General features: G+C 51.4%; 5 protein-coding genes across 5 annotated transcripts; 1 reads left to right on the top strand and 4 right to left on the bottom strand.

Moving 5' to 3' along the window:
- Nucleotides 1-314: 314 nt before the first annotated feature.
- SAICODRAFT_78677 (cysteine proteinase) lies at nt 315-4,202 on the bottom strand. Its single transcript, XM_019171128.1, has 9 exons — nt 4,036-4,202; nt 3,871-3,978; nt 3,654-3,817; nt 3,476-3,602; nt 3,238-3,428; nt 2,797-3,186; nt 2,345-2,746; nt 1,905-2,292; nt 315-1,868 (listed from the first exon to the last, which is right to left on the bottom strand). The coding sequence occupies exons 1-9, from the start codon at nt 4,051-4,053 to the stop codon at nt 378-380; spliced, it is 3,279 nt and encodes a 1,092-aa protein (XP_019024926.1). The 5' UTR covers nt 4,054-4,202; the 3' UTR covers nt 315-377.
- Nucleotides 4,203-4,441: 239 nt separating this feature from the next.
- Nucleotides 4,442-6,803, bottom strand: SAICODRAFT_55704 (uncharacterized protein; the record flags this gene model as incomplete). Its single annotated transcript, XM_019169390.1, has 2 exons — nt 4,442-6,555; nt 6,614-6,803. The coding sequence occupies 2 exons, from the start codon at nt 6,801-6,803 to the stop codon at nt 4,442-4,444; spliced, it is 2,304 nt and encodes a 767-aa protein (XP_019024925.1).
- A 233-nt stretch (nt 6,804-7,036) lies between these two features.
- On the bottom strand, nt 7,037-7,825 carry SAICODRAFT_29803 (uncharacterized protein). The gene has a single exon (XM_019167503.1). It carries the CDS (start codon nt 7,790-7,792, stop codon nt 7,127-7,129), a length of 666 nt encoding a protein of 221 aa, XP_019024924.1. The 5' UTR covers nt 7,793-7,825; the 3' UTR covers nt 7,037-7,126.
- Nucleotides 7,826-9,189: 1,364 nt separating this feature from the next.
- SAICODRAFT_90914 (uncharacterized protein) lies at nt 9,190-11,372 on the top strand. The gene is made up of 3 exons (XM_019171724.1): nt 9,190-10,530; nt 10,587-11,054; nt 11,114-11,372. Exons 1-3 carry the CDS (start codon nt 9,465-9,467, stop codon nt 11,260-11,262), a joined length of 1,683 nt encoding a protein of 560 aa, XP_019024923.1. The 5' UTR covers nt 9,190-9,464; the 3' UTR covers nt 11,263-11,372.
- A 115-nt stretch (nt 11,373-11,487) lies between these two features.
- SAICODRAFT_29801 (uncharacterized protein) lies at nt 11,488-12,857 on the bottom strand. Its single transcript, XM_019167502.1, has 3 exons — nt 12,620-12,857; nt 12,205-12,400; nt 11,488-11,974 (listed from the first exon to the last, which is right to left on the bottom strand). Exons 1-3 carry the CDS (start codon nt 12,715-12,717, stop codon nt 11,504-11,506), a joined length of 765 nt encoding a protein of 254 aa, XP_019024922.1. The 5' UTR covers nt 12,718-12,857; the 3' UTR covers nt 11,488-11,503.
- Between the last annotated feature and the right edge of the window lie 218 nt (nt 12,858-13,075).

Raw genomic sequence — 13,075 nt, 5'->3', positions numbered from 1 at the left:
AGACGTGCATGATCGCAATCCGCAAAGAACTCTGAACCTGCTCCCTTTCTATGAGTAAGACGAGAGAGAGACTGTCAAATAGTGGGCAGGTAAAGATCATGCCATGCTAATTGATGCAATGCTTACCGCTCCATATGATTCCACATTGACGTTTTGCGAGTGGTTTTTGTAGGGCTTTTCAAACTGACTCTCGGCCGTGGCGGCTACTGAAAACTAGTCTGCACTCAGCGGTAATGAAAAGATGATACCTGACACGAGCCGTACAACAACATCAAAGGAATTTTGTATCTGACAGGATGACAACTTACAGCGCACTCCGGACGTAGCGACCTGTTTCATTACTACACGTTTAATTTTGTTTTTGCTAAAGTCTTTGTCTAATCTCCGCCAAAAGCCGCCTCTATCGCTGGAGGTGCATGTTCCACTTCAGCCTTTACCGGAGGACGAAAATTATGTTTGCGTCCAGTATTGTAAAGATCATGAAGAATCGTCTCAAGTACTCCTGCCTCCTCGTACTCCAGATACTTCTGATGAAGACGTAATGCGGTTCGTGCATCCTCAATGGAGTCATGAGTATCTTGCTGAATCTCTTCATGAAGGATGTACCAGGCGAGGAATCGCAGAGAAAGTTTTCTATGTCTGCTCTTCAGGTAGAAGAGATCGACTGTGTCGATGATCTGCTCTTTCGGGATGATAATGTTGATGATTCGCAAATCCTTCGCCAGTCCATGTCCAAGGAACTTGCAACCAAGGTTTACTAGCAACCGCAACTTCTTGTACGCCATCTTCAACGGAAGCAAGGTGTGCCGTGAAAGACCTACGTCAAGGTCACCTTGGCGAATACCCGAGAATTCAGTCAGGTAATCGATTACAGGCTCATCAGTCGCGATGTAGTCGTCGATGAATGGCACGGCTTCCTTCTCACCCTTTCCTCGGAGCACAGATACCCTAGCCAGACCCAAGACACTGGGTCTGATCGTCGACTTCGTACCATCACTGCGGACTTCTGTTTCCTCTTGTTGCATAGCAACGAACTCCGCATCTATAGCCGCAACGAAATCTGGGCCAGGTAGTTCTGAGGGATCCAAGATTTCTGCAGTGAAGTTACGGAAATCGCGTGCAGCAGCAATCGAGTAATCTTGGTACAGGATGCTCATGTCAGGCTTCGGTAGGTTCAAAGTAATCGCTTCTTCAACGTTGACTTGCTGATAACAGAGAACCGCCGGTACCTTCCATGCACCCGGGAAACCCAGTGCCTCCTCCTCACTCACATTCTTTACCAAGAAGTCATTGAAAAGATACCACGGGCTTTCGTTTCCAGTCTGCTCTGGGCTCAGATCGTTCGCAGGAATCTTGACAAGAGCGATCAAATGCGTGTCGTTCTTGTCAGCACGAATCTCCGTTACGATACTCGTAAGTTCGTAAATGTGCACGCGGCTGTCATTCGTCTTCTTTTCCAGATCTCTTCCGTGAATGCAGGTCACTCGATTGTTGATGAGGCTCAACCCGATACGAGGTGGTGGCCATGATTTTGACGCCCAACACTGCCATTGATCTGGCGTAAGCACGGCAGCGTTCAAGCTCAGCACTGGCGGCAAGTTGCGGACCAGCTTACGAGTACCGAGAAGCTGATACTGACGGCAGTTGTTGCACCACGCACGAGTTTGGCCTTCGCGATGGATGCTGGCTCGGAGAACCGACGAGAAGGAGGGAACCGGGGGTTCCCGGCGGTTCGTATGTGGCTTGGGATATATCAAGTCAAAGACCATGTTGGTGGAAGGCTTGACGGACTCTGAAGCACACGCAGTGCATCGCATCAGGGTCGTGATGTTCATACCCATAAGGTCTGCAGGAATGCTGGTAGCAGCCTTTGCGGTCACTGCTGCTTGCACATCCCCTGTCACCGGTTGCTGATCGGTCTCTCTCCCCTCCATATTGATCTGATCCAAGAAGAATCTGTTGAACGATTGGATCGTTGGTGCTCGAGATGCGATCTTGCCATCGATGCCGTCTTCACCGTCAAGCAACCCAAGCGCAGAGGCTTGCTTCATCGACTTCAGCGTCCGTAGGAAGTTGCTCGCATGACAATTCTGTCCCTTTGCGTCTTGCAGCATGTTGGACAAGAATCCCAGCTCGCAAAACATACACTTATGTCGAGAACAGCTCGCAGACATATGCGCAAGAGACATCCGTCGTAGATGTGGGATAAAGTGGTACATCTGAAGCAGAGCATTGCAATATGAATTCGGAATATGCGTTTCAAGGCCAGCAAAAGCTGTCTTGTTGTAAAACCTGTACAACAGGTCAGCAAGGTACTCATTCCTCGTTCGTACCTTATACATACCCGAAGTCAAAATCCTCAATACCAAACTTACTGTACTGGATTTCGACCTTACGATAGTACCGTGGTACGTTCGAAGGACCCAGTACATCGTCTTCCATATCCTCAAACGTGACACTCCCATCCGGTCCGGCCGAAAGTCCAAGCTTGTCTCGCTCACTTCTAAACCTAGGGCCGCGATTATTCGCACCACGCATCTTCTCAATATCTGGGTTCTTTTCGACTTGATTCCGAAGCTTCCGTCGTGGGTTCGGCGCATAACCGACAAAGTCAACTGTCTTCATAGTCGCAAGCACTTCGGGGTCGATTTGGGGTGACGGATTGCCAACTTCGAAAAGCATGGTTGCAGGCCAAGAAGATAGCAGCTCCTCGCGGTAATAGGACATCCCAATCATGTTCAGGGGACTGTCAGACGTTAACATCTCGGGTCGCAACCTAGGGAAGTGACGACTCACGTATCATCTTTGAACTCAACTTTTGGTGGAGTTACGACAGGATCAGGCCAATCCACAGGCGAAGCAAACTCCGAAAACGATGGCTCATCTGACGTGCCCCACAACTGCACAATGCCATCAGCATCAGCCAACGCAAATGCATCACCTGACGGCGAGAGGTCGACAGCTGAAATGAAGGATACTGTGGTGGCTTGTCGCAACTTGAGGTCGGACACGTTGTTCACGTCAGTGATGTGATACTGACCCATCTGTGCGGTGATGATCGCTGAAGGCAGCTTCGGGTGCATGCGGATAAAGGTCGGTCCAGCTGGGAATGGGATAGGCACCAGTGGTCTCATTGTGCGCAGGTCAAAGACTTTCACGATGGGATCCAACACGTACTGTCCATGCCTAAGGGAACATCGTCAGTTGTTGGCCGGTATTTCTGTTTCATGTACTCACCGTGCTGAGAAACCACAGGTCAATAGCAGATTTCCTTGTGTATCCATGTCCGTGATGGTCCCTGTATGCGCCGCGAAACGATGCTGTACCTTGAATGTCTTCGGATCCAGCAATGAAACCTCTCCCGTCGATGACCCTGCACAAATCATCCGCCCCCGTCTCATGACCGCAGTCTGCTCTGGTCCAGGTTCCTTGTAAATGTGAGTATGTGGTGGCAGTATGACACGGATGTATGTACCTTCTGAATAACCGTCCCTCTATCAATATTTACGACCAGCATGTCGTTCTGCATTCCGGCCACCAGGATTTCGGAGGCTCCTCGTCCGGTATATGTCATGCATTGAAGGTCTTGCACACTGTCATCGCTGTGAACAGCATTAGCCTCTGTCACTATATACATTGGAAACCGCATTTACTTTATGGTCCATCTCGCCATTCCCCTCCTGTTGGTCATCCGTATAGTGTCACCAACCGAGATGATCCCACGCTCGTTTGATAAGAGCTGCTTGACTGGTCCGCTGTGTGCCTTGAAGCTCGTGTATTTCCGTAGTTCGGGCCCGTATAACGAGAAGAGACGACCCTGCATACCCCGTTAACTCACGTCCTCCACTGAATGCAGCAATCCTGGCAAACATTCTCGTCACCTGCCCACACCAGGTCATGGTCCACATCAAAGGAGAGCGCTGAGATGGCAGGCTTTCGTGCCGGCGGCAGACCTATTGGATCGCCGGTTCGAGTGATCTATTGACCGAGTCAGCAAACCGTATGCCGCGGCGAAGGTGCCAGCGCTGCACTCACCTCCCTCCACTCATCCATTATGCTCCCTGTATGCTATATGCACCGGCGAAAAAGACAGGCGTCAAAGTCGGAGTGTCGAAACGCGTCAACAGAAAATCAGAGCCTCAAGTGGTACTCAGCTGCTTCTACAATGGCCGTCCGAAATGTTCAGGTGATGAGCGCGTACGAGCATCGGCTGCAGGCCAGCGTAGGCACACCGCGACCGACGCATATACTCACATACGCTGGGTTCATGGATTCAGGATGTTCGGTAAATTTGATTTTAATCTAGCTAGTGTTGGTCCAAGATTGCGCCGTCTCCGCTTTCTTCCGCAAGTGCCACTCTTTCAGGCTCGGGGTATCTTTCGCACAGTCCTTCGGGGTGTCCATCAACACTCATCTCCTTCTGGGTCCCATATCCAACCGATTACCTCGGCAGCAAGTCTCCGGCGTACGCAAACAACCCCTTATTCACCGCAATCGCCTCCATGATCTCCTTCTCAACCCCCACCATAACATTTGCAGCCCCCTTCGCCCTCGCAAGATTTCTCAACACAAGCGTCGCCGTAACACCCAACCCATCCTTCTTCGGCTTCCCTTCATTGATAATCAACTGACTTCGTAAGCCATGGTAGTTCTCTGTTTGTTCTGAGTCAGGCATGTGCGTGCGGACATGGAGCGCGACGGTCTTCATATCCCGGGGTTTGGCATGTAATTGTCGGCAGAGGTTCCAGTCACATGCCATTGTTGCGCCAGGAGTCTTATCGAGATGTGCATCCACGATGTGAGCGTAGAGCTCGTTCACTGTAGGGCAGATCATACCACAACCGTAGCCTGTAGCAGCATCCACTCCCCATTTACAGTCAAAGTATCTCTTGCCCTTGACACCAACAGGCGTCACGCGAGGCTTGATACCCTCAATGATGAACTTCGGACCCTCCTCTGTAGCTAACACTTTGGCCGGAGCCTTAGGGAACGCCGATTCAGAGACGGTTTTGATTAAATCCGCCGCCTGGAGGATTGGCTTTCCAATCGGAATGAACGGAGTAAAGAGCTGTTGATAGGTATTCCACAACATGATTTGAGTCACATTCTCCAACGGATCTTCCTCGAACGCCGAGTGCAACCACTTGATCGTTCTTTCAGGTTCATTGTACTGCATGAGCTCCGTCATCAGCTCAGCCGGTAATCTTGGCGGTTGGACGGGAGCCTTGTGCCGTGGCTCACCCCTCATCAGTACGGGGTAGACGTACTCCATCTCTTCCGTGTTTCTTCTCATCATGTCCACCAGTCTCTTCACCAGCTCGATTGCGTCCGGCCTGGTCATCATTGCCTGAGCGTTGATCTTGTAACTTGTCCACTGGTACATGAAATCCAAAATTGCCGCGTTCAGCTCTTCATCGTTGAGGATTAGCATCTGCAACAACCGGTTGATGGTCTTTTCTGGGATCTCCTGCAGCAGGATGTTGGTGTCATCCCCGATCGCTAACCTCACGAGCGTCCGCAAAGCAATGATGAGGAAGCTCCGATCATTCGTTTCCAGCAGCTTGCAGAAACCGATGTAGAACGCATCATTCTCATCTTCAACCCGGATATGAGGGCTAATTGCCTCCGCAATATCCAAGCAATAATGCTTCAACTCAACTAAATGGCTCGCCTCAGGAAGACCGATACCATGCTGTACACTCTCTCGAGTCCGCAACAACCTCGCAAGGAACTTGCCATTGTCCGCCTCCAAAGCCAAGTTCCTCAACACCAACCCTGCCTCTAGCACCTTATCGAGCGTCTTCTGCTCCTCGGCCGTAAACTGCATCGCCTTGATCTCCGCATCAGGTCCGTCAACCGGCAACTCCATTATCAGCGATAGTTTCTCCAACAAAGCCTCCGGCAAACCCGGCAGCAGCTCCAATCGCAAATGTTCACCCTGTTCATATGACATTCGCAAAAGGTGGTGCATCGCCCAGTCGACCTCACTCGGAATACCAGACCTGAGCGCCATCGTGATCCTCATCAAATTCGGTGATGCCATAACAGGCGGTGGGATTAACACCGATGGTACCGCAGCACCCGCTGGTCCACGCGGCGGGTACCCAGGTGCACCGAACGGAGTCATTGCTGGAGGAACAGGCGTCTGTCCCATATATGGCGTATGCGCAACAGCAGGAAGCGGCATCGGCGTCGCACTCGCAGCCGGCGTCTGACTCGTCCTCCCATTCGACCCCGTCTCCCCCTCATAATGCTGTTTGGGCGTCGGCTGATCTCTCAACCTCCTCGTCATCGGCGTTGGACTCGGACTCGTCCCCTTCTTCGGTTCCTCCTTTGGTGTCATGAGCGCTTGTAGCTGCTCAGCAGTTCGCGTCATAATCGCTCCTCCCTTTGCTGATAGGTGCTCGAGATGTTCTGGCGGTGGTGCTTTCTTGCCGTGAAAGAGTTCGATTTCGTATGCGGCGAGGTAACGGTAGTAGATTGTCTTGAGGAGGAAACCTGCATTGGTGATTGTCGGTGGGAGTTTGTATGTACCCGCCAACGACTTCCAAGTTCCTGCACGCCCGGATCAGTATGCGTTCAATTGCTACCCGCCAATGGCAAGAAGACGAACCCTTCTCCTCCGTAACCGCATCATACCCTCCCCTTCCCGTAACCAACTTATAAAGCTTCAACAAACTAATCTTCCTTGGTCCCAATCCCGGTTCTCGCAGTAATGGCGTTCCTCTTGCGGCATGGAATTGCTCAAGCTTGGCCATGAAATCGTTGTACTCCGGTGTGCGCTCGATATCGGACTCGTCCATTACCCTGTTGGAGGGTTTGTTGAAGGTGTACATGGCCGACATTGTGCGAGCGGCCGGCGGATTACTTGCGACAAGCCCGTGTATTGAAGACGACGCGTTTGGAGCAGGTTCGCGATGTACGACAGCGTGCGCATGCGCGAGGAGATGGGTGCGGTTCTTTGTGAGGACGCTGAAAAAACAGGTGTTTCCCGTAGTGGCAAAGCAGTTACGCCGGATTGAATGAATTAAGATAATCTATTGTGTCGTTCTTGTATAAATCCCGCCTCCCTTCTGCCCTTCCCACAATGCATTACTTCTTCTCCCACGCATTCCTCCCTCCTCGACTAACCATGCAAGCTCTGTCCAGGCAATAGCCCTTTCTCCCTCAGACACTTCGCCACCGTCTCTACTAACCGCGGAAACCCTTCATGCTTCAAGCAGTCCACGATCATCTCTTCCGTGGTTCTCCGATCTTCTTGCGAAGGCTGGATGGTGGCTAGAAACGAGGCAAGGGAGTCCAGATCGCGATCTGAGTCTTTCCGCTTGCGGGGGTTGGTGGCAGATGTAGCTGTAAGAGCATATTCGGTCTCTTTTCTGCTTGCAGGGACAGTAATCACGGAAGACGGTAGGTTCGCCAGGGGTTGAGTAGACCTGGTTAGGCTGGATATCATTTGCAGTGGTTCCGGGCGAGGTCTCGCTATAGCCGCTGAATCATTCGTCTGTGTGGTCTCAACATGTCTGGTTACCAGCATCGGTGGTTTTCGTGCCGCAATCGGATCCGATGCGCTTGTCTGACCATAATCTTTCACTCTGACGGGTACTGCTTCACTTCGCTGACTTGGCACAGCCACAGGGTCACTCGCTGAAGGGCGAATGAGGGGCAACCCTGGAGTCGCCTGTGCTCTGGCATCGTACGAGTTCGCTATGGACGTCCTCGGTGCCGCCAAACTTTCCCTTGTCACGCTTGTCATCGTCGTACCCTGCCCACTGGCGTAGGCATCTTCTATCATCTTCTTCTTCACAGTTGGTCTTGGATAATCCCAATCCTTATCCAAGTCGATCACCTCCATTGGTTTCTTCGGTGTCGTCCGCATCTCATACGACGTCGTGGGAACAATAGTACTGTCTGCAGGCGTTTTGTGCGTTTCAGTTGTATTGATGACCGTCGCAGGCCTTTGAGACTGCAAATCAGTGGTCCTTGCCTCTCGGTGTACATAGGAAGAGTACATAGAGGTGTAATCCGTCTCACTAGCCCCGGTTCTCTGCGTGTACGCAGTTGGATAATTTGATTTTACAGGCTCAGGTAGAAAGGTGCGCTGGATACTAGCCTGCGTACGCGCCGAAAGATCGTCTCGAGATTGTCTCATGAGATTGCCAGCATTCCATTGCGAGGTGTTGTCAGCTGGTAAAGCATGTCGGCCTCCCTTCTGAACGAAGGGGTACGAGGTTTGTGGAGCAGACTGGGGAGGGAGCGATTGGTTCGCAGCTGTTCGAGTCGGTAGGCCTGTAGGACTGACTTGAACTTGATATCTTTGTCGTTGATTCTCAGTCACAGATCCTCGTGATGGCGGTAGCATCACAGGTGCAGCCATGGATGAATACGTGTGCTGCGTTGGGGTTTGGGCCGCAGTCCTTGCGGGCATATGCGTGACATCACTTCGTGTCCCAAACGAGATATCGGAGGTTTTAGAGACTGGGCGAGTGCTGAACTGCGTCAAGGGTCGAAATGTGCTGCTTGTATGCGGGGGAGACATGTTGTGCGACAAACCGGTAGTTGGCATAAGCGCGTTGGCATGCCAGGTTAATGGAGCCTGCTGACCATAATCATGACTTGGAGCGGAGGGCTGATATGCTGTCACTGGTTTCTGTACGTGTCGACTTGCTGGATCCACAGTGCTTGTCCCCACAAACTGAGCCGAAGCGGGATGTTGAGACGCATTAAATGTGTCTTTGGCTGTCGCTTCTCTTGATGAGCGCCCGGTATGCTTCTCAAGCTCTGCCCTGACCGCGTGAAACGTCGCTTCGCCGAAAAACCGTATCTGGAAACGGCGGAGTTCCTGTGCAAAACGTCAGGTTTGTGGTAATCGCACTCCATTATCCTTGCACATACGTCCGATTCCTCGTGCCAGTACTTGATGCCTATTCCCGGGTTTTTCACAATGACAATCACTGCCGCTGTCTGCCCGCGAGATATATGCGTCGGCATCGGTATTGAGGATAAATGGGTGATGTTCAGCGACTCCTGTAAGCGCATTCGTCAGGACTTCAAGTCAAAGCAACTTCCTCAGCGATTTTCCTACAAATTTCGTCCCTTCCCATGATACTTCCATCGTTATCTGTATCTCCCCTGTCTTGAAGCTCGTCGACTTGGTGAACACCAGCTCCAGCCCCTTTTTGTTCGGAAAGTGGCTCCAGTTGGTCGTACCACCACCCTGAGTCGCCTGGGTGTTTTGGCCCTCATTGGATGACTTCTCGAAAGAGTACTTGCTTAGAGAAAAACGCAAACAGTCAGAAGAGGATGCCATTGCTTAGTCGTTTTGGCGTTGCGGTTCTTGATGGTCCGTGCGAACCTGAGACGCAGCTGCTTGCGTGGAGTGCAGGGAGCGCAGTGTGGGGGCATGAACTCATCGACCACGAAAATACCAGACGCTCTCGGGATTGAATGCATCAGATGCCATAGGGATGACCAAGGAGGAAGAAGACAGAGCTTTCTCAGCATGGTTATCGCTATTCATTGCGGGCCTGCTAGATTGGATACGATGGATTTGGGGCAACACCCATTCAAAAACTCCCCTCCAAGTCTTGAGTGCACAACTGAAGACCTCGGAGTCTTACCAAGAGTACGTTGGCCGAGCGGACGTCATTGACCAGTACTACGAGTTCGATGTCTGGCGACAACAGCAACCATCCCGGAAATACGACTGGCAGCTCCTACGAGGGCGCGTTGACGCGATGGCTCGAGCACGACAAAACGGTGACCTATCCGCCCTCGTCGAAGGTCTTCGGAGCGGACTCCTCCGCAATCTGGGAAATTTGGCAAGCAAGGAGCTTCACAAGAAAGCGTTTGTCGGTACAAAGTTCCTGATCGAGGAGTACATCGCAGAAGTCTGCGCATCACTTCGGTACCTTTCACAAGTACCGACGACAGACTCGACTCCGAACTCAGCACAGCGCAAGTTTAACTTCTTTCGCGAGACGAGACAGAGTTTCGGGCGAACGGCACTTATTTTACAGGGTGGAACGGTCTTTGGGCTCTTTCACCTCGGCGTGATCAAAGCTCTTCATGAGCAAAACACGCTACCGCGAATCATCGCCGGGCATACAGTGGGCGCACTCATCGCGGCGCTTGTATGCATTCACACCGATGACGAGCTCCCATCTTTCCTTTCCTCACAAGCTATCGACCTCTCCGCTTTCCGCGACCGCTCCGGTAGCAGCTGGGCCCAACTCTACCGAAAACTTACGCGACTCATCACGAAGGGCGTCTTACTGGACGTCAAAGTCCTCGAACGCTGCGTGGCAGACAACGTGGGCGACACAACATTCGAAGAAGCCTACAAACGCACCAAACGAATCCTAAACATCACCATCTCCGGCGGCGCAGGCGCCGAGGAGAGTGGATTGTTGAATTACCTCACCGCACCCAACGTCCTAATCAGAACCGCCGCCCTAGCAAGTCTCGGCACCGACAAAGTTGAACTCCTAGCAAAAGAAGAAGACGGAACAGTTGTCCCGTGGGATCTTGCATGTACATGCCCCTTTCCCGCTGTCACGTAGCAATGCTGATGTAATGGGCTTGTACAGACTCCTACCGCAAACGCCCGTCAACACCCAAGAAAAGCATTTCGGCTGAATCACCCTACACTCGCATAACCGAACTCTTCAACGTAAACCACTTTATCGTCTCCCAAGCCCGTCCATACCTCGCCCCCTTCCTCTCTTCCGATTCATCCGATTTGCATAAACACCATACACTCCTTCCATCGATCCTCCGTCTCGCTGCACTGGAGATTAAACATAGATTACAACAACTGGATAGTCTTGGACTGTTACCGGCGAGGGTGAGGAGATTTGTGGTGGATGAGTATGTACCGAGTCAGGGAGATCCGGTTGTCATCGTACCGGCGCTCTACGCGAGTGACGCAGGCAAGATGTGGAGGAATCCAACTAAGGAGATGATTGAATATTTTGTCTTGAAGGGAGAGCGGGCAACATGGCCCGCATTGGCGTTGATTGACGTACGACTACGAATTGAGTTGACGCTTGACAGGAGTAAGCTCAAGCCTCTCAAACTTGTCCATGCGGGAGTTGAATACTAACTTGGCTTACAGTATTCCTTGAGATCAAAGAGCAGGATGAGGCGGCTTTTGCGATGCCGAGGGAGGGGGTGGAGGATAGTGAGGGTTCGTCGAATGGGACGCCGAAGATTGCAGCCAAGGTGATTATTACGAGGAAGTTGAGAGCGCAGTCGGTGACGTGATGGTATCTCAAGGGGATATTATTGAGACGATCGCATATGGACATTAGGATTTGCAATGATTCTGACCGTAGCTGACTGGATCTGTCCAACCACCTTTCAAGCACAAGGGAAAACCAGTTACGAACAATCTTAAATGAGGAAGTAGTCAAGGTGATCAGAGAAAAAGAGTATAAATTGGAATACCGAAAGCAAACACCATACGCCACAAACACAGGAATAACTAATCTACCGCGTCATAACATCAGAGCTCCATCGCATCACCCTCCCTCCTCTTGCCAACCAACGCTTCCAAATCCAACACCGGAAACTCCACCCCCTCCCCCCTCAACCTCTCCTCAGCCCAACACGCAGCCCTCACCAACCCCTTCGCTTTCGCCTCCCGTACAATACCCTGATGTTCCAAGATAGCCTCATTGACCATTTTGGCTACATCGCGGCGTAAATTCGGATCAACGAGTTCAGCGAGGGGAGAGGTGGAGGAGGAGGAGGAGGAGATGGATTCGGGTGGGAAGGCGAGAAGTGCCATCGTTTTTTCGAGTTCGTGGAGGAAGGTGGGTGAGGAGGGTGCGCGGGGTGCGAGGTGTGTTGTTGCGAATGCCAGTGCGGTCGAAATATCACCCGTCTCGCTCGCCCCCGAGCCAGAAGCGCGGATCAATTCAACGAGTTGTAGGCGGAGGAGTTGGAAATGTAATGAAGGGACGGTATCCAGCAACTATTCGCATCCAATGTTAGTTCTCGTTCTTCTTCCAACATAGAAGGAAGACATGAGAAAAGACAAGGAGCAAGTGTAGGGTTTTAGCTCATTTTGAAGACTGAAGGTTTATTTCTCTCATCATCGTCCGGCAAGCCGGTCTGAGAGTGGTGCATGAAACTGTTTAATCCTTGCAAAACCCATACACTGCACCTTTGTCTCTTGTCAAGTCTGGATGGGACTGGGCATACCTCAGGATCGAGTTCATTGATACGTTCGATTGCTCCTTGGACGTCACCGCGGTGAATGGCTTGTCGAATCACCATCCGCTCATTGATGGAATCAAGGTCGATCGAGGGTGTGATATTTGCTTCTTGGGCGAATTTGATGGCGGCGGATTGGTAGCCTTCGATGATGAGGTAGTTCATCACCAACTGATTCAAATCACTAACAATAACACAGTTAGTCAAAACTGTTTTCGATCGAGGATGGGATACTCGTAAGGAAAGGATATGCCAGGATCAGGTCAAGATAATAAGTTATCCTCAGTGAGGGTTGTGTGTCACTCAAGACGAGCGACGACCTCTTATCGGAGAGATTCCCATCTTGAAGAGCATCATTTTGTCCTGACATTCCTTTCTTCACGTCCTTGATTGTAACACTTACGATTTAGATATCTTCACGGCATCCATTCGGCGGTTCCATTCCTCGGGGTCGATGACTCGTTTGGCGGGTGATGACGTGGAAGGGGCTGTGGTGGCCATTGTGGTGACGGGTGAGCGGAGAGAGGTGAACGAGTAGGTTGTTTGATTGAGTGGGTCTTCCTGTGTGTACTGCGTCTCTGTGAGTTATTCTTTTGTGTTTGTTAGGAAGAGAAGGAGAAGAGGAGTGCGGATGGGGTGTATCTGGCCGCGGGGATCTGCTGCTTCAAATTCAAATTTATATAACGGGCTCCGAGCTGCGCGAAGAAAAAATGCCAGTCTTCCCACGATGAAGAAAGCATTGGATTACTCCAAGGATTTGATATCAACGACGAACAGATCATGTAAAACCCATTGGACTGTTCTGTGAGATGGTTCTTAAGACCAAGTCACGTGAATGTCTACGTTACCGGTATCGGCC

The sequence above is a fragment of the Saitoella complicata genome (genome assembly GCF_001661265.1).
Source record: "Saitoella complicata NRRL Y-17804 unplaced genomic scaffold SAICOscaffold_8, whole genome shotgun sequence".
NCBI lineage: Eukaryota > Fungi > Ascomycota > Saitoellomycetes > Saitoellales > Saitoellaceae > Saitoella > Saitoella complicata.
The sequence above is the reverse complement of the archived record's forward strand: the minus strand, read 5'-3'. Positions and strand labels throughout refer to the sequence as shown.

Excerpts from the sequence above, each read along its gene's own strand:
- SAICODRAFT_78677 (XM_019171128.1), bottom strand. Across the intron at positions 3,818-3,870 it reads TGTGGGCAGGTGACGAGAAT|GGTCGTCTCTTCTCGTTATA; the intron begins GTTTGCCAGGAT and ends CGGGGTATGCAG. Across the intron at positions 3,603-3,653 it reads ATGGCGAGATGGACCATAAA|CGATGACAGTGTGCAAGACC; the intron begins GTAAATGCGGTT and ends TGCTGTTCACAG.
- SAICODRAFT_29803 (XM_019167503.1), bottom strand. The coding sequence starts at position 7,792 with ATGATAGAAGATGCCTACGCCAGTGGGCAGGGTACGACGATGACAAGC.
- SAICODRAFT_90914 (XM_019171724.1), top strand. The coding sequence starts at position 9,465 with ATGACCAAGGAGGAAGAAGACAGAGCTTTCTCAGCATGGTTATCGCTA. Across the intron at positions 10,531-10,586 it reads TGTCCCGTGGGATCTTGCAT|ACTCCTACCGCAAACGCCCG; the intron begins GTACATGCCCCT and ends GGGCTTGTACAG. Across the intron at positions 11,055-11,113 it reads TGAGTTGACGCTTGACAGGA|TATTCCTTGAGATCAAAGAG; the intron begins GTAAGCTCAAGC and ends CTTGGCTTACAG.
- SAICODRAFT_29801 (XM_019167502.1), bottom strand. The coding sequence starts at position 12,717 with ATGGCCACCACAGCCCCTTCCACGTCATCACCCGCCAAACGAGTCATC. Across the intron at positions 12,401-12,619 it reads GCCGTGAAGATATCTAAATC|TGATTTGAATCAGTTGGTGA; the intron begins GTAAGTGTTACA and ends TGTTATTGTTAG. Across the intron at positions 11,975-12,204 it reads TCAATGAACTCGATCCTGAG|TTGCTGGATACCGTCCCTTC; the intron begins GTATGCCCAGTC and ends GGATGCGAATAG.